A 22,049-nucleotide genomic window follows, 5' to 3' on the forward strand; every position below is an offset into this window, starting at 1 on the left:
CTGAGTAGTGATTCCTTCTTTAATAGAAATTAGAATTGTGCTATCTAATAATATGCAGAAGGGAGAATATGACAGCCTACACAGAAAGAGGAGTACTGATAGTAGCTCCTGCTGAATTTCAAGAATATGTGAGAACAGGCTCATTTCAAGAGTGGAGCGAACCTGGCAAAAGAAATGACGAAAGAATTTTGACAGGTCTGACATATTAATCATAGGAGGGATTGCCAACATTCATTCTGTGATGATACTTCCCCAAGACTGTGTTCATTCTGCAACACACAATCATTCAGAGGGGAAAAAAAAAAACCTACAAATTGCTGATAAAGTGAAGTCATACAAAGTGGTTCATCTCAACCTTTCAGGTTTTCACAACTGAAAACACCACCTAATAGATCAGAAATTAATTTTTCTTCCTTTCAGAATAAAACAGCATGACAAGCATTTGCTATCACCTGACAGCAAGAGCAATCAGACAGTAAACATGCTATTTTCTAAGCCATAAATGTACATACATACACAATGGACACTATCTCATCAGTTACCCAAATTCCTTTCTATGGGCTAAAGGAAGAACCAGTTCATGGCAATATTTCGTTTCATTTAGGTTTTGTAAAAAATTATGAAAAATTTGAAAAAATTATGCTAAAGTTATAAAAATCTTAAGCATTCTTTTTTCTGGTTGTGGATTATATGCCAACTGTGGAAAATCTGGAAAACATAAATTACACAAAATAAAAACAATTTATAAACCCAGTGCTTCTACAAGTCTCATTTTTAAGGGCTGTATGGTAATTTTTTTGCAAGGATGTTCTATATTCAATTTGTACCACTTCCCTATTATTGAGTATTAAAGTTTCTGGGTTTTTACTATTTTACCAATATTACTGTGATAGACATCTCAGTGCAGAAATCCTGGTGCAGTTTATGTTTTTCATCATTTCTTAAGGATAGATTCCCAACAGTGAAATTACTGGGTCAATGAGTAAATGCATTATCAGAGCACTTGATAAAATACTGACAAATTACTTTTCAAAAGTTGTACTAGTTTAAAGTTCTGCCTTTTCTATTGTACCTCACCACCACCTTTGCCTATTGTTGCTAAAGAAGTGATTAAACTTTTATATTTGGTAATGTGATAAACTCCAAATGATTTCAGTTTTTAATTAGCATTTTTTTATTAGTGAAAATAATCATCTTTCCCCAAGCCTTGATCACTCATTTCTACTCAGACACTGACAAGCATAGGTGTGTGCCTTAACCATGGAAGGCTGGTGATATTTTGCTCTCTGATTTGTGTAAATACTGCAAATACTGATTTCTTCTAATTGATATTAACTTTGAATCCTTCTTCAAATCTTCAGCCAGATTTTTATAATACCTCTATCCTATATCTCTCCATCCCCCATAAAGACAGCATGAACTTATGTAGTTGTCAACACCCACCCAGTATTCAGATCATTCCATACCAAAGTTGGGCTATACAATAGGTAAAAGGTGCTTTCTCCTAAGAATTAGTGCCTTCATTTGACTCAGGGATCAAGGACCTCTGCTTCCCAAAAGACAGAGCATTCTTTTCTTCCAGAGAAGCCCATGTGGGCAGCAGAGGGGACAGAGACTATACTGAAAATCACATCCTAAAAAACCAGAGAGATGGCAGCAGCTGTTTTTCTGTCAAGCTGTCCCTTCCAAATCACCCCAAGTGGGAGTCTAGGCAGATCAAGTCTCCCCAGGAAGCTGGGCTTCCTCCTCCTACCTGCCCCCTACTCTGGTGGGTTAGCTTTGGGAGGGGCTCAGAACTGGACCAAACTCCTGAGATGAACTGTGAGGGATGGGGCAGGGTGGGGTGGGGCAGAGGGAATCTGCTCACTCTGGCTCCCCAGAAAGTGTGACACGCCAATCTCACTTCAGGGTCAGGAAAGAGCCTGCCCTAACCCAAGAGGTCACAGCTGCCTGGATCGGGCCTGTAGGCCGCCTGGGCCTGCAGCCTGAGGTCATCTCTGGGGAGCAGACTGCAGGGCCCTGGATGGGAAAGCAGGCCAGGCTCTGGGCACAGCGTCATCAGTGACACTCAGTATTTAGATCGGAGGTTCTCAACCCGGGGACACAGCCCCCGTACACTGGGGGACACGTGGCAGTGTGTGAGGACATTTCTGGCTGTCACACTTCAGGACAGCGGGACTACAACTAGCTTCTAGTGGGGAGAGGCCAGAGACACTGCTACACAAACCACAGCGCAAGGACAGACCGAGACTGCCCCACAAAATATGATCCAGCCCAAGGCGTCAACAGAGCAGAAACTGAGAAACCCCAACTTAGGTTATGTCTGCAGGCCTCCACTGGTACTCTTTGTCTCAGGCCTGTCAAATATTTCAGACAGGTCTGCTAAGAATCTAATCATAAGCTATAAAACCTTTCAGAACAGTTTTTATGGGGGAAAAAGTTATTTCAAGTTATTATATCTAAAGAAGCACTTCTCTGACTCCAGTTCAAATTCCTTCTTTGAGTCAATACTGACCAGGTACCTGTGACGTGATCAGGCAGAGTGCTAAGCAGAGGAGACCATGCTAAAATAAACTGACAGGCTCTGACGGCAGGTTCCACTCCTGCTGCGCTGGAGCAGAGCGCTGCAAAGTCACAGGCCTCCGGCTCCAAGCCCAGCTCCACACTTACTGCCATCAGGCTGTGACTTGACTTCCCTGAGCCAATCTCTTAGTTTCTGTAACTGGTCACATAGGACCTTCCTCAATGTGGGAGACAGTTAAATAAGATCATTCCTGTAAAGCACAAAGTATATTGTCTGGTATACAATCAACACTCCATAAATAACTTCTATCACTAAGAGCAAATTTTAAGTTTTTGTAAAGTAGCCAGTAAGTTGGAAACTGCTAACATGCCTACAAAACAGCCACTACCTGTGACTGTGACAGCTGGAAGACAATTTTAGTCACGTTAGTTGCACAGCATATTAAATCTTGCAAATTCTGGCTCCTTCCTCCCTGTCAGTCTCATCTCCCACCACCTATATCATTTTCAACGCAGCCCCACGTCCCCAGGAGTGGGGACAGATGACTTCTGGTAGTAAGCCGAACAGTGTCAGGCCAGAGGTCGCTGTGAGAGAGAGAACGCTTCAGCTGTAACTCCGGCAGGATATACAGGTGCTGGGTGGGAGAGAGAAGAGGGGGTGAGGGGCAGGGAGGGAGAGAGAAGGAACAGACAGAATGCTCACACTCCAGGGGCAGGTCAAGTCTGCTTATGTTTCTAAACAAAAACACTTCAGACGGCATTCATCCCTCAAGTCACAATTCATCTATATTCTGCAGTTATTTCATAAGAACAGATTGAAAAATAAGTCAAATATAATTAACCTCATCAATAGGAAAAAACCAAACATGGATGGACCACATTACCACAGCCTAACATATGCAGCCAAATATCAAAGCCAATCTAAATGAGAAAAGAACGCATTAACCACAAATAACCACTGAAAGTACAGTTAACAGCAAAGAATGATTAAGACTGCAGTTTCCCTTAGCCAATATACAATAGGTTTTCATATATAAAAAAAGAGCACATTCAATTGGACATTTTATTGAACTGTTTCAAGACAAGTTATCTGTCAGCTGAGGGGTCCCTTTCATATAAGTAGTTTACTAAAAACTTTATGTCTATACTTAAATAACCAAGAATCTACCTAGCATACCACTGGGATCCCCAGTATTCTTCCCTCAGGTTCCGGTGACAAGACAGAAGCAAAGACAAAACTGTTAAATAATTTTATAAGTTCACATATCTGATGCAAATTTTGGCCAAGACCATTTTTACCTTAGTGTAACTCCAGGGAACATTTTTTGAAAAGATAAACTATTATCAGCTTAGCTACAGAAAAATAAACAGTATCTATGCTCACTGTGATTATGTATAGGAACCCTAACCCCAACCCAACCCCCAGATCTGTGTTCAAGTCCTGGTTCTACTCTACCTCTGACCCTAGGCCAGTTACTGAAACTCACTGAGTCTCAGTCTCCTAATACACAAAATAAAACAAATAAAACGACTGGAATTAAGAAGCTTTAACATATCTTCCACTCAAACTCTGATTCAGAATTTGGAGAATCCTCACAATCAAAATGTTTCTTAATGGTCCTTGGATCAGAGGAGGATGAAATAAAGGCCTTTAGAAAAATGACATGACAAATTACAGGGCTGTAGGTTTGAAAAGATCGTTTAGTGAGACAGTCCTGAAATCTGTGCTTAGTGACTGTTGCAAACTACTGCCTGACTAGTGACATGACCACAGAATTGTGCCTGTGCTGCGGTCACTTCCCGTCAGACATCCTTCCAGGTAGCTGCTTTCTGAAGAAGACCCTTCTGGATCTAAGTAACGGCAATGACGCGACTGCTAACATTCATGAGACAGGCTGTCGCTCTGCCTTCACGGGTGTGCCATGCTCCACTAGATTCTACTCACCAATTCCGGTTTCAGTGACTGGGAGAATCACATGCCAAGTAAGCAACAAAAGAGCAGGAATAGAAAAATTCTATGACAGAATTATAGAGTCTGAAAAGACCCTAGTGATCATCTCCAACACTTTTCATTTTACAGAAAAGCATTACCATTTCACTGAGTGAGTGAGAGTGAGTGAGGTCGCTCAGTCATGTCCGACTCTTTGCGACCCCGTGGACTGTAGCCTACCAGGCTCCTCCGTCCATGGGATTCTCCAGGCAAGAATACTGAAGCAGGTTGCCATTTCCTTCTCCACGGGATCTTCCCGACCCAGGGATCGAACCCAGGTCTCCCGCATTGGAGGCAGACGCTTTAACCTCTGAGCCCACTAAACCCTTAAGAATTAACTAGCTGAGCACATACGTGAGCCTCTTAACTTGCCTGACACCAAAAAGAAAAACTTTCGTTTATTGGGGTGGGTAGGTGTTCCTCCCTAAAAAATCCCTAAACAAAATAATGATTTTGCAGAAATTACTTATTCTACATGCAGAATTTCTGAGAGGTACTAATGTCCACTGCACTACCCCAGCGATTTTGGTGGGTCTGGTCACTGAGAGAGAGAAAAAGGCAATTACAAACATAACTGACTTCACTTGGGTACCACCAATCAGTATCATACTTTGAAGCAATCACAGAAACCGTACCATAATAAATATTAACAATGACAGGCAACTCAAGTAGTTCACTTCCTTCCAATCAGGTCATGAATATTGTATTCTTAACTATGCAAAGTACACCGTGGCTCATCCTTGTGTCATTCTGCGCTGTAAAGCACACGACTAAGGAGACAAACAAACATTTCCTATGTCCATTCTATGAGGCTAGATAACCCCAAAACAATAAAAAAAAAAAGTAATTGCCACTTTACCAATAAATTCCACTTGAAGCCCTAACTTTCAAGAAAGGTGTTCCCTCCCCACCCTTTGCTTTCTAAGAAAGTAGATTCATAGTGGTGGTTGAGTTGTTAAGTCATGTCCCACTCTTTCCACCCCACAGACTATAGCTCACCAGGCTCCTCTGTCCATGGGATTTTCCAGGCAAGAATACCGGAGTGTAGATTAGCATAGTGCTAATTCACTGAATAACATGAACATGAATTTAAGGAATAAATTGACAACAACAGTGATGAGGATATTCCTCCAGTCCAGACGAATAAAATTAAAATATAAACTGCTGACATAGGGACGTGTGCATGCTCAGCCGCGTCCAACTCTTTTCAACCCCCCATAGACTGCAGCCTGCCAGGCTCCTCTGTCCACAGGATTATCCTAGCAAGAATACTGGAGCGGGTTGCCATTTCCTTTCCCAATGCATGCAGGCATGCTAAGTCGCTTCAGTCGTGTCCAACTCTGTGCGACCCTATGGACAGCAGCCCACCAGGCTCCTCTGTCCACAGGATTATCCTAGCAAGAATACCGGAGTGGGTTGCCATTTCCTCCTCCAGGGGATCTTCCCCATCCAGGGATGGCACCCACCTCTCCTGCATTGGCAGGCAAATTCTTTATCACTGAGCCACCAGGGAAGCCTGCTGACATACATACTGGATACAAAACCAGGTATCAAGGTTAGGAAATCTGTGTTAAAGAGAACAAGACCCACCTTACCCACACATACAGGAGAAGTTGTTAGTCATCTTTACATCAAGACTGTTTAAACATCTGCAACAGCAATATATAAACCTTTCTACTGTCAGGAGATAACACCTCTTTACCCACCACTGGACAAAACAAGCATTTGATGCTGACCTGGAAATCCAGTGTTCCATGTATCTACAAAAATAAGGACAATTAGGAAACGTTATGAATTCTAAGAAATACGAGCTAACTGGAAACATGCTGGCAAGTGTTTCAGGATTCCACACTATGAAACACCGTGCTCACAAGAGCCCTACCTGAAAAACATTCTCAAATCAACCATCATCAATGCTTTTCCTCTGCGTCCTAAACCTGGAACTACCCTAGTCGGCACATACCTAAGCCAGGCCGCTGGGCTTAAAGAATCACTACTTGGAGAGTTTCTGGGGTCGTTGAAAAATTGGTCTTTGGCAGTGTTGTAGTATATACACCCTGTTTGCCCAAAATGCCTCCAACTGTCCAGCGATTTTCAAACTTCAGGGTCCCTCCGTTTAACACGCAGTACACAGAGATTCCGGGGCCCCAGCTCCGGGAGTCTTATTCAACGTGTCTAGGGAAGGGGACCTTAAACCCTCCTTTTCCTACCTGCTGCCCAGTGGATCTTAAGCCCGATGGTCCAACACCACGGGGCACCCGAGCCTGACAAAGTTCCCCAAGGAGCGCGCCTACTTCAACCACCGGGACGTGTCTCAGAGGAAAAGCCCTGGCTTGCCGGGGCTGGGGCGTCGCGGGGAAGCGCTCCGGGCGAGGTCGGGGCGTCCCCACCGGCGACGCCCGTCCTCGAGGAAGTGAGGAGGCCATGGTGACGGGGGGTGAGCTCTTCTCCGCCTTTGCAGGAAGTCCCTGCGCTTTGCTGGAGGAACAGCTGGGCGCTTAAGTCCCGCGAGGCTGGCTTCTGGCAGCTCTGCCGCTTCCGAGCCGGGCGCCCTCCGCGCTCGGACCTCGGTCTCCTGCTATGTACAACGGACTCCCGCGCCGCCGCCACCTCCACCCGCCCACTCTCAGGGAACCCTAAGCCCAAACGAAACGAACTCGGCCGGTAGCGGGCACTCCCCGGCCCAGCGACACTCGGAGTGCGCGCCCAACGCTCCCCGCCCGGCCCGGCCCGGCCCTTGGGCGGCCACTCACGGGTAGGCATGGTGACCCCGAGCCGCGCTCGCCGCCTCGCCGAGCCTCAGCGGGGCCGCGTCGGGCGCGCCGACCGCATCACGACGGGCCAGCCGCCCGAGCCACGGAGGCCGGGACGAGGGGAAGGGCAAAAGGCCGAGAGGGCCGACGCGGACCTCCGCTACCACGCAGACTGAACGGGCAGCAGCGGGCCCCGCCGGCGCTTCCCCGCGCCGGACGACGCCGGGCTGTCCCCACGCCCTGACGTCAGCACGTCGCCGCCGTCCCGGCCCCGCCCCCCCGCAGGGCGGTGGCACTCGGAGGTGGGAGGGGCCGCTTGGGGGGACTTGGGGACGCGCGGCAGGACTGCGCAGCGCGTTGGGCATCCTCGGACTTCGCTTTATTGTTAAAAAGGAGTGGTTTGTGTCACATTCGTTTTCACGAACCCTTACTCGAGGTGCATTAGCATCATTTTTTTTTTTTTCTTAACAGTTGCGCCTGTTTATGAGGTTGTGAGGCTAAGCAGGATGGCCTTGAATAAATGCATCTAGTATCCGCAGGGTTTTTCTCTTCTAAGTCCTTGAACTTGCAGTGCGTCCTTTATTCTCTGGAAGCGTGATTTATTTGAGACGGCCGGGGGTCCTCCGGGGCGATGGCTGCGTCTGTTTTGAGAGGACAGAAAACATAATTTCCTCTTGTTCCTCGGATAACTTTCAGAGAGGTTTCTTGCCTCCGGAGTTACTTTCCTCCAGAGACAGAGGTTCTGTCCACTCGACTGAGTCATTTTTCCTGACTCTCTGAATGTCACTGGTAATTGATGTATCTAATAGTCAACGGTCTAAGCTGGTACTTGGAGCCCAGAGCCTTCAGCAACCCACTTTGGCTTTGCTAGTCCTCATAGGCTGCGGACAGCCTATGTGGAGAAAGAAATAGGAGGCCCACAGGGGTCTGAAACGGTGTTTCTCAAAGTGACTCAGGATTGTTTCTTCTGCCTGAATCACCTGGGAATCTGTTAAAAATCGAATTCCTGCCTTCCTACCTAAACCCGATGAATCACACATGAGAATGATTCAAGTACATATTTAACTTTGAAATTCTTTGTCTTTGAGGGTAGTGCCAACATTCTGGTTAAGAAATGATGTTGTGCAGTACGGAAAGGAGAAAGAAGGTGAAGCTAAGAGCAGGCAGGGCTTGAGGGAAGTCTGTCTTGAGGTGGACTTGTGAAAAAGCAGAAGAATTAGCAAAGACCTGGACAGCTCTTAAAGAGACTGGAGGAGGATAGAGGGCAATTTAAAGTGAGTCAGGGAAGTGGATGAGAGGAGAGTGTACCATCCGCATGTAGGAGACTGTTTCTTGCTAATAGTAAAGGCCAGATTACCAAGTACTTGGTTTTCTTTCAATGTCTTGCTGCATATTTTTATCATCTGTAACATCTTTCCTGCTCCCAGATACCTTGCCCAGACTTTCAGGACACCTTTACTGTAGCAGTTTATTCACTGAATCCGAATTAAACTTTTATACATGCTTATATTCCACCACTGGACTGTACACATTTCAGAAAACGGCAAAAACCATACTTTGGTTTCTATGTCTGTGTTCCAGCCTGGCGCGCAGTAGGGGGGCTTGTTGTTCAGTTGCTCAGTCCTGTCCAACTCTTTGCAACCCCATGGACTGCAGCACCCAGGCTTCTCTGTCCTTCACCATCTCCTGGAGCTTGCTCAAACTCATGTCCATTGAGTCAGTGATACCATCCAACCATCTCGTCCTCTGTCATCCCCTTCTCCTCCCACCTTCAATCTTTCCCAGCATCAGGGTCCTTTCCAGCAAGTTCACTTGTCGCATCAGGTGGCCAAAGTATTGGAGCTTCAGCTTCACTATCAATCTTCCAATGAGTATTCAGGATTGATTTCTTTTAGGATTGACTGGATTATCTCCTTGCAGTCCAAGGGACTTTCAAGAATCTTCTTCAACACCCCAGTTCGAAAGCATCTAAAGCATATTAATTTAATAACTATGCAAAAAAATGCATATTTATTCAACAGATATAAAAATAAAGCAAGTACAATAGAACTAGTTAATGAACAACTTTACATGCAAACGTGGAACTTGTCCTTAAGAATCTAGGTTCTTTATAAGGACAATAACCTTACATGATCAGGAACAGCTTTCTATGGACCAAACAGCATGGCAGAGGAACTATGGAGGGGAGACCTTGATTTTTATACAGAAGGAAGTATTGGTGGCTGTGGAAAAGGAAAGGGCTGAATCTTACTGCAGAAGCAGACTCCCTGGCATTTGCTGGCTGCTGACTTGAGAGCAAAAGGGAGGCATCTGTTAGTTATGTAACTCAAAGGTTGGAGTAAGGAAACGGATGGGGCTGGAAGAGCAGGAGACAACTTGGGAAGGAAAGCTGCTTTAGGGAGGGGGTGTGAAGAGAGGATGTGAGTTTCTCTTTTACGTATTAAGTTTGAGATGATGTCCAAGAGAAACATCCGAGCAAATAGATCTGAAGGCAGCTGGCATACCAGGTGGAAGGCAGGCAGAGGGATCTCGGAGAAATTTGGAAATCTTTGGCCCAGGGACAGAAGCCGAAGGCAGGAGTCAGAGAAAGCCTGCCGAGGGAGAGTGGAGCCAGAATGACAGAGATGGAGGAGATCCAGAGGGCACAGTGCCCCAGAAGGCAAAGGAGGATACGCTGCTGAATGACAGACATCTCTGCTTACATTGTGCAAAAAAAGATACAAATCCCAGAGGCCCTGAATCGTTTGACCCATAATGAGTTTGGTTTTTTTGGTTTTTTAAAAAACTCCCTCTTGGTCTTTTGGTTTTGTATCAGTGCCAGAAATAAAGTCAGCAGCCAAAGATCCTAAGGAAGGGACAGCTGAAAGTCAGGAATAATGACATTACGGATATCGGATCACATAACCTAAGTGTTATGCCTAAGTGTTTGCCAAAGTGTTTTCCAAGTTAGTATAGGTGGGCTTCCAGTAACAGTGTTACCGAACAGACCTTCTTTCCCTATCAAATCTTCTGGGTCGGCTTCTGCCTGTGTATCACCTCTCCCCTCATCCTCAATTTCTAGAGGACTGATTCTGCCACCACCTTCTTTAGTACTTAAGCTAAGGGTGTTTGCCTGTCCTGAACCTCTCGTGAATACCCTTCGTATCCCCTCTGTGCCAGTGCTTCTCTCTTAAAGCCGAATTTGGACTGGTAAGAACTGGGATTTATCGATCTCTGTGTCCCCACACCTCCCAGCTCTGATTCTTACACAGTGTGTGGGGCCAACACAAAGATGAGCCTCTGCGTAGATCGCTCTTCCAGAAAGAATAATATCCGTCCAAATGGTATTAGAAATACCATTGTCGACATCCTATCAGAATATTTGCTTATAGCCCGAATTGCTCAAAATAGCTCCGCTTTAGGTTTAGTCCAGTATTTGTTCCAATTTCTAAATCAGGCACTGAGATGATTCACTATTAATTAGCATGCATTTGTGTATTCAAAGGTATTTGCCAGCATATTTACAGTTTACAGGAAATAGATGTTAAGTTATTTACTTCTCCCAAAAGTTTGTTCCCAAAAGGTCATAATGATGCAATTTGATGCTCTCATTGCTTAGTTTTCTTTATCACTAAATATTTATATCAGGCATATACCCTTCTTGTTTTATTTCATTCCATTCTATTTCTACCATTGCCTAATAGTGACTCAGGGTTTTCCCATTCTTATGAGGCATCAAAACACAGACTTTGGACTTGGAAAACGTAGGTTTGAATCCTGCCTTCCCTCTTACCTGGCCTTTTGAGGATTTTTTACCTCTTTGGATGTAATTTTCCTCAATTTCAAAATCAAAAGAGATTTCTGTGTTGTAACATTTTATGGGTCCCCTCAAGGTAGTAGTTCTCAACCTTGACTCAACTTTGGAATCACCAGGGGAGCTTTTAAAAACTAGCCACGCCCAGATCCCACTTCCCAGATTCTGATGTAGTTTGGTCTGCAGTGTAGCCTGGGTGTGGGCCTAATTTAAAAGCTCCCCAAGTGTTTTTATGTGCAACCAAGGTGGAGATCCATTCTCTTAGGAAAGAGGTGAGGGACTTCCCTGATGGTCCAGTGGTTAAGACTTTACCTTCCAATGCAGGGAGTGCAGGCTCAGTCCCTGGTCAGGGAGCTAAGACCCCACATGCCTGGAGGTCAAAGACCAAAACAAAATAGAAACAGTATTATAACAAATTCAATAAAGACTTTAAAATGGTCCACATCAAAAAGAAAAAAAGAAAGCAAAGACTTGAAGTCCAGTGAGGCTCTACCCATGCAAGCCACACATGTCATCAGGCTATTTCTGTTGCCATTTAAGCTCATGCCTTTAACAACACAGCATATTGAATGCCAGAGTAATTTTCTCACTTCCGTCGTTGCCAAAGAGGTTGGAAACACATGAGAACAAATGGAACGGATGAGCCTCTAATCCAGAAGGTCATTCCCAACCCCTCTCTGTGCCAACTAAGACGGTGCGCGGGGCACACACTCAGCCAAATGTCGCCGTCATCTGTGCTTTGTAAAGAGAATTGCAAATGGATAGGGAGCAAAATCCTGAGATGATAAGGTTGAGTTCTTGATTAGAGCAGACAAAACAGCTGGTAACCCTTCCTTAGAAACACTATCATTTTAAACAATTATCTCTCATTGTTATTTACTAAAATGCTAGCTAGCTTTAGCATTTAACACAGGGTGTTAGAGTGGGACTGCTACAAGGAGACAGAGAAAAAAAGCTTCTTTTAAACATAGAGGCACTGTAGGCAATGAGATCTTTTATAAGACAACTCGAATTAGACAGTATATATTAGACATATATTGAATTAGACAGTATATATTGATGTATTCTCTCTACATGAAACACGCTAGATGCTTAATAAATATTTGAAGAAGAAAGGGAGAAAGAGGAAGACAGAGAGAGGAAGAAGTGGGGAGGATAATAAACATGAAGGACATAAAGACAAGAAGCAAACACAGATAAATAAAAGTATTAAAAGAGGCTCTTTGTGGTGTCTTGGAGAAAAGTCCTGAGTTTCTTCCTTTCTCTGACTGTGTGCACACTCTTGCAGTTGGCTTTGGGACTCTGTTTCTCCAGTCCTGACTCTGGACTGGCTTTGCAGCTTGCTTTGGCCAATGTGACCGAGACAAACACTGTGCAAGCAGAGACTTAGAAAATGTGATGGAGCCTGGGCCCCATTGGAGGAGAGAGCCTCAGTGATCCCAACAATTTCAGATGAGCCCACTGTAAGTCAGCCTGTCCCAACTGACCCTCCAACTCCACAAAGAGTCAAAAGTGAGCCTTGCCAAGACCAGCATAAGAACCCCCTAGCTGAGACCACCCCGAATTGTCAACACACAGAGACATGAGCTCAATAACTCCTTATTTTAAGCCAGCAAATTTGAGGTCGTTTAGTTATGTGCCCCATAACCCCTATTACTAGCTAGCATTTAGCTAGCATTACTTAACATATAAAAGAAAGAAAGCTGAGCGCCAAAAAATTGATGCTTTTGAACTGTGGTGTTGGAGAAGACTCTTGAGCATCACTTGGACTGCAAGGAGATCCAATAAGTCAATCCTAAGGGAAATCAGCCCGGAATATTCATTGGAAGGACTGATGCTGAAGCTGAAACTCCCATCCTTTGGCCACCTGATGCGAAGAGCTGACTCATTTACAAAGATCCTGATGCTGGGAAAGATTGAAGGCGGGAGGAGAAGGGGACAACAGAGGATGAGATGGTTGGGTGGTGTCACTGACTCAGTGGACATGAGTCTGGGTAAACTCCGGGAGTTGGTGATGGACAGGGAGCCCTGGTGTGCTGCAGTTCATGGGGTCTCAAAGAGTCAGACACGACTGAGCAACTGAACTGAACCCAAGTGAACTGAGTTAGCATATAGCTAACATCCTTCACTGTTGTGAAGTCACTAAGTCATGTCCAACTCTGCTACCCTGTGGACTGTAGTGCACCAGGCTTCCCTGTCCTTCCTTACCTCCGGGAGTTTACTCAAACTCATGTCCACTGAGTCAGTGATGCCATCCAACCATCTCATCCTCTCTCACCCCCTTCTCCTCCTGCCTTCAGTCTTTCCCAGCATCAGGGTCTTTTCTAATGGGTCGGCTCTTATCAGGTGGCCAAAGTATTGAAGCTTCTGCTTTAGCATCAGTCCTTCCAGTGAATATTCAGGGTTGATTTCATTTAGGATTGACTGATTTGATCTCCTTTCAGTCCAAGGGACTCTCAAGAGTCTTCTCCAGCACTATGGTTCAAAAGCATCAGTTCTCGGGCCTTCTTTATTGTCCAACTCTCACATCTGTACATGACCACTGAAAAAACCATAAAATTAATCACAGGAGGTATAACTGTTCATGATCTTCGTATGTACCCAGTATTGTACTATGTACCCTACATGTATTTTCAGACAAAATGCTCACAAAACCCCTGAGTAGATAAGCATGAATAGCCCACATTGATTTTAATAGAAGATACTGAAGCTTGGAGAGATTAAATAGGTCTCAAAATTCGTACAGGCACTTAAATGGCCCTGGAATTTGAACTCAGGTCTGTGTATACCAAACCCAAGCTCTTCACTACAGGCAGTACAGAGTCAGCTGAAGAACAGATCAGAGCCCCAATAGGAAATGTAAAGGGGAGATTCTGTGGAGTTAGAGTTTGTTTTACGGAAAAAAATTGTTAAGCCCTCTGGGGGAGGAGTCACGTTTTCCATCTGTTTCAACAACTTTAAGGGAAGCCAAGAGATCTTGTATTGATTCTTTTTTCATGGGGTGGAAGATGAATTACAGTCATGGTGTAGTTTACTCTCACTTAGATTCTTCACCATCTGAGCCACCAGGGAAGCCCTCCTCTTACTTAAGACAGAGATAAACAATTCCGATGTGATTGACTATTGTTTTCACATAAGTTCCACCTGTATCAGTGTTCAAGCTGGATTTAGAAAAGGCAGAGGAACCAGAGATCAAATTGCCAACATCTGCTGGATCATCGAAAAAGCAAGAGCATTCCAGAAAAACATCTACCTCTGCTTTATTGACTATACCAAATCCTTTGAATGTGTGAATCACAACACACTGTGGAAAATTCTTCAAGAGATGGGAATACTAGACCACCTAACTTGCCTCCTGAGAAATCTGTATGCAGGTGAGGAAGCAACAGTTAGAACTGGACATGGAACAACAGACTGCTTCCAAATCGGGAAAGGAGTATGTCAAGGCTGTATACTGTCACCCTGCTTATTTAACTGATATGCAGAGTACATCATGAGAAATGCCTGGCTGGATGAAGTACAAGCTGGAATCAAGATTGCCAGGAGAAATAACAATAACCTCAGATATGCAGATGACACCACCCTTATGGCAGAAAGTGAAGAAGAACTAAAGAGCCTCTTGATGAAAGTGAAAGAGGAGAGTGAAAAAGTTGATTTAAAACTCAACATTCAGAAAACTAAGATCATGGCATCTGGTCCCATCACTTCATGTCAAATACTTGGGGAAACAATGGAAGCAGTGAGAAACTTTGTTTTTTTGGGCTCCAAAATGACGGCAGACAGTGACTGCAGCCATGAAATTAAAAGACACTTGCTTCCTGGAAGAAAAGCTATGACCAACCTAGACAGCATATGAAAAGCAGAGGCATTACTTTGCCAACAAAAGTTTGTCTAGTCAAAGCTATGGTTTTTCCAAGAGTCATGTATAGATGTGAGAGTTGGGCTCTAAAGAAAGCTGAGCATTGAGGAATTGATGCTTTTGAACTATGGTGTTGGAGAAGACTCTTGAGAGTACCTTGGACTGCAAGGAGATCCAACCAGTCCATCCTAAAGGAAATCAGTCCTAAATATTCATTGGAAGGATTGAGGCTGAAGCTGAAACTCCAATCCTTTGGCTACCTGGTGCAAAGAACCAACTCATTGGAAAAGACCCTGATGCTGGGAAAGATTGAAGACGGAAGGAGAAGGGGATGACAAAGGATGAGATGGTTGGATGGCACCACTGACATGATGAACATGAGTTTAAGTAGGCTCCAGGAGTTGGTAATAGACAAGGAAGCCTGGCGTGCTACAGTCTATGGGGTCTCAAAGAGTCAGACACGACTGAATGACTGAACTGAACTGATATCGGTGTTCATCTTTCTCAGAAAAATGTTTTAAAATGTTGCATTTGATGGTATATGCAATGCATATAAAGTTCCTATGAGAAATCTTCATTGATAGACTGTGCTATTATGGTCTTTTAAGGGAGCAACTGAGTGGGGCTGTGGGGAGATTGTGCAGACAAGAAAGAAAGGTGCTTGTTAAATTTGCCTCAAGGACTTCCCTGGTGGTCCAGTGGCTAAGACTCCATGCTGCCAGTGCAGGGAGCCAAGGTTAAGCCCAGATCAGGGAACTACATAGATCCTACCTTCCACCCCTAAGAGTTATGCCATAACTAAGACCCAGCGCTGTCAAATAAATACTTAAAATATTCAAATTTGCTTCAAATAAGCTAATAACATTATGATTAAATAATATTGTTGTTGTTCAGTTGCTCAGTTGTGTCTGACTCTGAGACCCCGTCGACTGTAGCATGCTAGGCTTCCCTGTCCTTCTTCATCTCCTGGAGCTTGCTCAAACTTATGTCCATCGAATAGGTGATGCCCTCCAACCATCTCGTCCTCTGTCATCCCCTTCTCCTACCTTCAGCCTTTCCCTGCATCACGGTCTTTTCTAATGAGTTAACTCTTTGCATCAGGTGACAAAAGTATTGGAGTTTCAGTTTCAGCATCAGTCCTTCCAATAATAATATTGGATATTATTAATATCCAATAACAATATTAATATTGAATAATATTCAGGGCTGATTTCCTTTAGGATAGACTGGTTGGATCTCCCTGCAGTCCAAGGGACTCTCTAGAGTCTTTTCCAACACCACAGTTCAAAAGCATCAATTCTTTGGTGTTCAGCCTTCTTTACGTTCCAACTCTCACATCCACACATGACTACTGGAAAAACTATAAAGCAAATGATATTACTGCTAATATTACCTTAAATCATGAATGTGGAAGGGGATGCTGGTGGGGGTGTGGTGTGGTGTGGTTAGTTAGTCACTAGAAATAAAGGCAGAATATTTTATGCCTTTAAGGAAAAAACCCCATTGCAGACAAACATACTATATCCAGCAAAATGAGGGAAGAGGGCAGCAGATCTGCTTGGACAAAAAAACAAACAGTCTCACAAGCAGGGGGCTGAAACCAGTGTCAGTGATACTGTTGCAGAAACCAGTACTTGAGAAACCAACCATCACACTTGGAGAGTTGGAGAACTCAGCTTTATTATGCTGGCAGGCCCAGAGGAGTTAACACTCCAAGTTTCGAGCCCTGAACAAAGGGGTTACAGAGTTTTTATACACCAACAGGCATGATTAAGTGGGTTTTCAGGTTTGCAGGGGTTGGGCAATTATAAAGAGCAGGACAATTGTAAAATTGTAAAGAGCAGGACAGGGCTGAGTGAGATAAGCTCCAGTTCCTAGTACTGTTGAGTCCCCACTTTCTGAGACCTACCTGATCCAGACTTTGCAAGGAGCAAGCTGAGTTAGAGGCCGAAGGAGCAGGAGGTTATGTAAAATTTTAACTTACCCTCTTCAATATCAGAAGTTGTGAATGTCATACGTGTGATGTTGTTTTTACTAGAGTATAAAGGAGCACTACTGTGGATAACACTTTGAATTGTCTGTTAGGTCTCTTTGTGTCTTGAATTTTCTACTCCAACATTTAGTTTAAAAGAAGAAGAGTTAGACCTACTCCAGCATTTTAGAGGGCTTCCCTGGTGGCTAACTAGTGAAGAATCTGCCTGCCAATAGAGGATCTGCAGGAGACGTGGGTTCAATCCCTGGGTTGGGAAGATTCCCTGGAGGAGGAAATGACAACCCACTACAGTATTCTTGCTGGGATAATCCCATGGACAGGGGAGCTTGGCGGGCTATGGTCCATGGGGTCTCAAAATGTCGGACGTGACTGAAGGGACTGAGCATGCACAGCATTTTAGGCTGTGTCTCCCTGTCTTGTTCCCTCCTTTTCCCCAACCATTAAGGGGAAATAAATCACTATTCTGTTAAACCTCAGAATAATGACTTATTATATGTGTGCTTACTATATTATATGAGTGCTTACTATATGTCAGATATCCAGAAAGTGCTGGGACACATGCACTAACTAATGATGACTGCAATGTGGTCAGATAGATGGTAAATAAGTACACAAAAAAATACATCATTACACATTATAAGTGCTGTGAAGGAAATGAATAGAATTCTGGTGATAAGAGTAGATAAGAGTAGAGGTTAGATTTACTTAATAGATAGAAGGATTGGAGAAGTTCTCTCCATTGGTTTACCATACCTCCAGGCAGTAGGGTGTGCTCCATTGCAGATGCAAACTCCAAGGGATGTATTCTTTACAGAGAACTTAACAGCAATAATAAAACCAATTAAAAGTGTGCCTACTTTCCAGTTCAGTTGAGTTCAGTCGCTCAGTTGTGTCCAACTATTTGCAACCCCATGGACCGCAGCACGCCAGGCCTCCCTGTCCATCACCAACTCCCGGAGCCTACTCAAACTCATGTCCATTGAGTCAGTGATGCCATCAAATCATCTCATCCTCTGCCGTCCCCTTCTCCCACCTTCAATCTTTCCCAGCATCAGGGTCTTTTCCAATGAGTTGGATCTTCACATCAGGTGGCCAAAGTATTGGAGTTTCAGCTTCAGCATCAGTCCTTCCAATGAATATTCAGGACTGGATTTCCTTGAGGATGGACTGGTTGGATCTCGTTGCAGTCCAAGGGACTCTCGAGAGTCTTCTCCAACTCCACAGGTCAAAAGAATCAATTCTTCAGTGCTCAGCTTTCTTTAGAGTCTAACTCTCACATCCATACATGACTACTGGAAAAACCATAGCTTTGACTAGATGGACCTTTGTTGGTAAAGTAATGTCTCTACTTTTTAATATGCTGTCTAGGTTGGTCAGAGATTTTCTTCAAAGGAGCAAGTGTCTTTTAATTTCATGGCTGCAATCAGCATCTGCAGTGATTTTGGAGCCCAAAAAGATAAAGTCTGTCACTGTTTCCACTGTTTCCCCATCTATTTGCCATGAAGAGATGGCACCAGATGCCATGATCTTAGTTTTCTGAATGTTGAGTTTTAAGTCAACTTTTTCACTTTCCTCTTTCACTTTCATCAAGAAGCTCTTTAGTTCTTCTTCACTTTCTGCCATAAGGGTGGTGTCATCTGCATATCTGAGGTTATTGTTATTTCTCCTGGCAATCTTGATTCCAGCTTGTACTTCAGCCAGCCAGGCATTTCTCATGATGTACTCTGCATATAAGTTAAATAAGCAGGGTGACAGTATACAGCTTTGACATACTCCTTTCCCGATTTGGAAGCAGTCTGTTTTTCCATGTCCAGTTCTAACTGTTGCTTCCTCACCTGCATAGAGATTTCTCAAGAGGCAGGTCAGGTGGTCTGGTATTCCCATCTCTTGAAGAATTCCCCACAGTTTGTTGTGATTCACACAGTCAAAGGCTTTGGTATAGTCAATAAAGCAGAAGTAGAGGTTTTTTTTGGAACTCTCTTGCTTTTTCGATGATCCAGCAGATGTTGGCAATTTGATCTTTGGTTCCTCTGCTTTTTCTAAATCCAGTTTGAACATCTGGAAGTTCATAGTTCATGTACTGTTGAAATCTGGTTTGGAGAATTTTGAGCATTACTTTGCTAGCGTGTGATATGAGTTCAGTTGTGTGGTAGTTTGAACATTCTTTGGCATCCCTCTTTGGGATTGGGATGAAAATTGACCTTTTCTAGTCCTGTGGCCACTGCTGAGTTTTTCAAATTTGCTGACATATTGAGTGCAGCATGATCTTTTAGGGTTTGAAATAGCTCAACTGGAATTCCATCACATCCACTAGCTTTGTTCGTGGTGATTCTTCCTAAGGCCCACTTGACTTCACATTCCAGGATGTCTGGCTCTAGGTGAGTGATCACACCATTGTGATTATCTAGGTTGTGAATATCTTTTTTGTATAGTTCTTCTGTGTATCGTTGGCACCTCTTCTTAATATCTTATGCTTCTGTGAGGTCTATACCATTTCTGTCCTTTATCGAGCCCATCTTTGCATGAAATGTTCCCTTGGTATCTCTAATTTTCTTGAAGAGATCTCTACTCATTCCCATTCTATTGTTTTCCTCTATTTCTGTGCATTGATCACTGAGGAAGGCTTTCTTATCTCTCCTTGCTATTCTTTGGAACCCTGCATTCAACTGAGTATATTTGTCCTTTTCTCCTTTGCCTTTCATTTCTCTTCTTTGCATAGCTATTTGTAAGGGCTCCTCTGACAACCATTCTGCCTTTTTGTATTTCTTTTTCTTGGGGATGGTCTTGATCACTGCCTCCTGTACAATGTCACGAACCTCCATCCATAGTTCTTCAGGCACTCTGTCAATCAGATCTAATCCCTTGAATCTATTTGTCACTTTCACTGTATAATTGTAAGGGATTTGATTTAGGTCATACCTGAATAGTCTAGTGGTTTCCCCTACTTTCTTCAATTTAAGTCTGAATTTGGCAATAAGGAGTTCATGATCTGAGCCACAGTCAGCTCCCTGTCTTGTTTTTGCTGGCCGTATAGAGCTTCTCCATCTTTGGCTGCAAAGAATATAGTCAGTCTGATTTCAGTATTGACCATCTGGTGATGTCCATGTGTAGAGGCTTCTCTTGTGTTGTTGGAAGAGGGTGTTTGCTATGACCAGTGCATTCTCTTGGCAAAACTCTGTTAGCCTTTACCCTGCTACATTCTGTACTCCAAGGCCAAATGCTTTTCATTACTACCATGTAAATATAGATGAGAATCAAATCAAGGTTTCTATTATCACTATTGTAAATAATGTCAGTGATAAAATGGTATGAAAAAGTCTTCTGTTGGTCTAAGTTCTATTCAATTTCTGTGGTTACTGTGAGTTTTAATCATTTACAGGTAATGTAATTTGTATTATTTATCATCTAACAAGTGTAATATTCTCTGTGAAAGTCACTTTGAAGAACTCCCAATCATGAAAGTGAGCCTTGATGCATATGCATATAGCTGTTTTAAATTTTTTAAAAATGCAGCCTCATTCTGAACTCACTGTCAGATGAAAATAGTTCTGACTTGTCCCAGCTCTCTTCTGCTTCAGTTCTTGTCTCCAGATTCTCTGGCACAAGATAACCCTGAAATTAAATAGCTGAATTGAAATTAACAATGTTTTCCCATGACTGTTAAAAAAAAAAAAAAGGGAAACAAACTTGAACTACTTTAGTTTTATGGGGTGACTTGGAGTTTTTATTTGTTTAAATTTCAAGACAGTGAGCTGCAATACATATTATTGCCAAGAAGTACAAATTTTAGTTCATAAATAAACTGGTTTATGGGTTTCAAACAATAATTTGAAAAATCTTTTCTTCAAATTATTTGCTGTAAAAGTAAATAATCAATATTGCACTTAATTTTTGTTGATTATGACATGGTTACTAAAAATGTTTTTGATGTATAGAGGAACAGATTGTTTTAAAAGGATTTGTTTCAGGTGACAAACTTATGAGGTACCACTGGGTTTCTTGAAGATGGGCATCTGTCCAATAAAAGTCAGTCTGTGGGCAGTCCAACACCTCCATCCAGACAAGGACCCTGGGAACACTGTGTCCTAGATCAGTCCATCTTTTCATCCAGAATTTTAACTGTTGATAATGGGAAAAAGCCAAAAGTTAACTCCTTAAGTTAACGGCCTATATGAAGTGTCATGGGAAGATGAGGAAAGGACCAAGTGTTAAAGCTTAGAGCTGAGTAACATCCCCCCCCTCAATCATGCCAGCTTCATGGTGGTTTTGACAAGAAGTCATGAGCAAGAATCTTACAGAGAGGAAGGGGAGCTTCAGAGGACAATGGTGAGGGCTTCCAAATCCAGCTTCCCTTTTCATGTGAAAATTTTCCCTCACATTGTTGACCTCAGAGGATTTGGGTTTTACGTTTTTAAGGAAGAAGGCAATCTTACTAATTTATAAAAATCTCCAGTGGGGAAAGGAGTAGGTCCTTGAGTTTGATGATGGGTGACTGATCACTGGTAACAGTGAAAGTGAAAGTTCCTCAGTTGTGCTGGTTTCTTTGCAATCCTGTACAGTCCATGGAATTCTCCAGGCCAGAATACTGGCAGCCATTCCTTTCTCCAGCGGATCTTCCCAACCCAGGGATCGAACCCAGGTCTCCCACATTGCAGGCAGATTTTTTACCAGCTGAGCCACCACAGAAGGCCAAGAATCTGGAGTGTGTAGCCTATCCCTTCTCCAGTGGATTGAGCAGTTTATATACAGATAAAGGAGAAATTAGGTGGGGAAGAAAGAAGGCTGCAGGAATAGAGGAAGCAAAATGAAGAGGGAATCTGCTTTCCCAAAGAAGGGATTTGTTGGCCAAAGAAAACCCCAGTGATTCATGAAATGTGGCAAGTAGAATTCCCCTTTTGCTATTAAACTTTCTTTCAGGCTAATTGTCCAAAACCATGCTAAATTTTATACTCTTTTAAATGGCATCAGAGAGGGAAAGCTTGGTGGGATGCAGAAGTCTGAACATAAGGGACCATCAGATGACTCAGATAAACAAACACAGCATGAAGAATGAGCTGGTGGGGGAGGGAGGAGAGAGAGAAAAATGGCGTCAATTTCTGTTGCCATAACTGTTCATTCACCATGCTGGCAAAGTGATA

The 22,049-nt window shown here is 43.5% G+C and overlaps 1 protein-coding gene across 2 annotated transcripts in view; it reads right to left on the reverse strand.

Moving 5' to 3' along the window:
- Positions 1-7,505, reverse strand: part of EFR3A (EFR3 homolog A) — a 77,907-nt gene extending 70,402 nt beyond the window's left edge. For both annotated transcript variants that reach the window (XM_020879810.2, XM_020879811.2), the window contains exon 1: positions 7,267-7,505. In XM_020879810.2, the coding sequence (XP_020735469.1) occupies positions 7,267-7,276 (10 nt within the window). In that variant the 5' untranslated portion in view covers positions 7,277-7,505. The remainder of the gene's footprint in view (positions 1-7,266) is intronic.
- Positions 7,506-22,049: the final 14,544 nt, after the last annotated feature.

Source organism: Odocoileus virginianus, chromosome 15 (assembly GCF_023699985.2).
Source record: "Odocoileus virginianus isolate 20LAN1187 ecotype Illinois chromosome 15, Ovbor_1.2, whole genome shotgun sequence".
In the NCBI taxonomy this organism is placed as follows: Eukaryota; Metazoa; Chordata; class Mammalia; order Artiodactyla; family Cervidae; genus Odocoileus; species Odocoileus virginianus.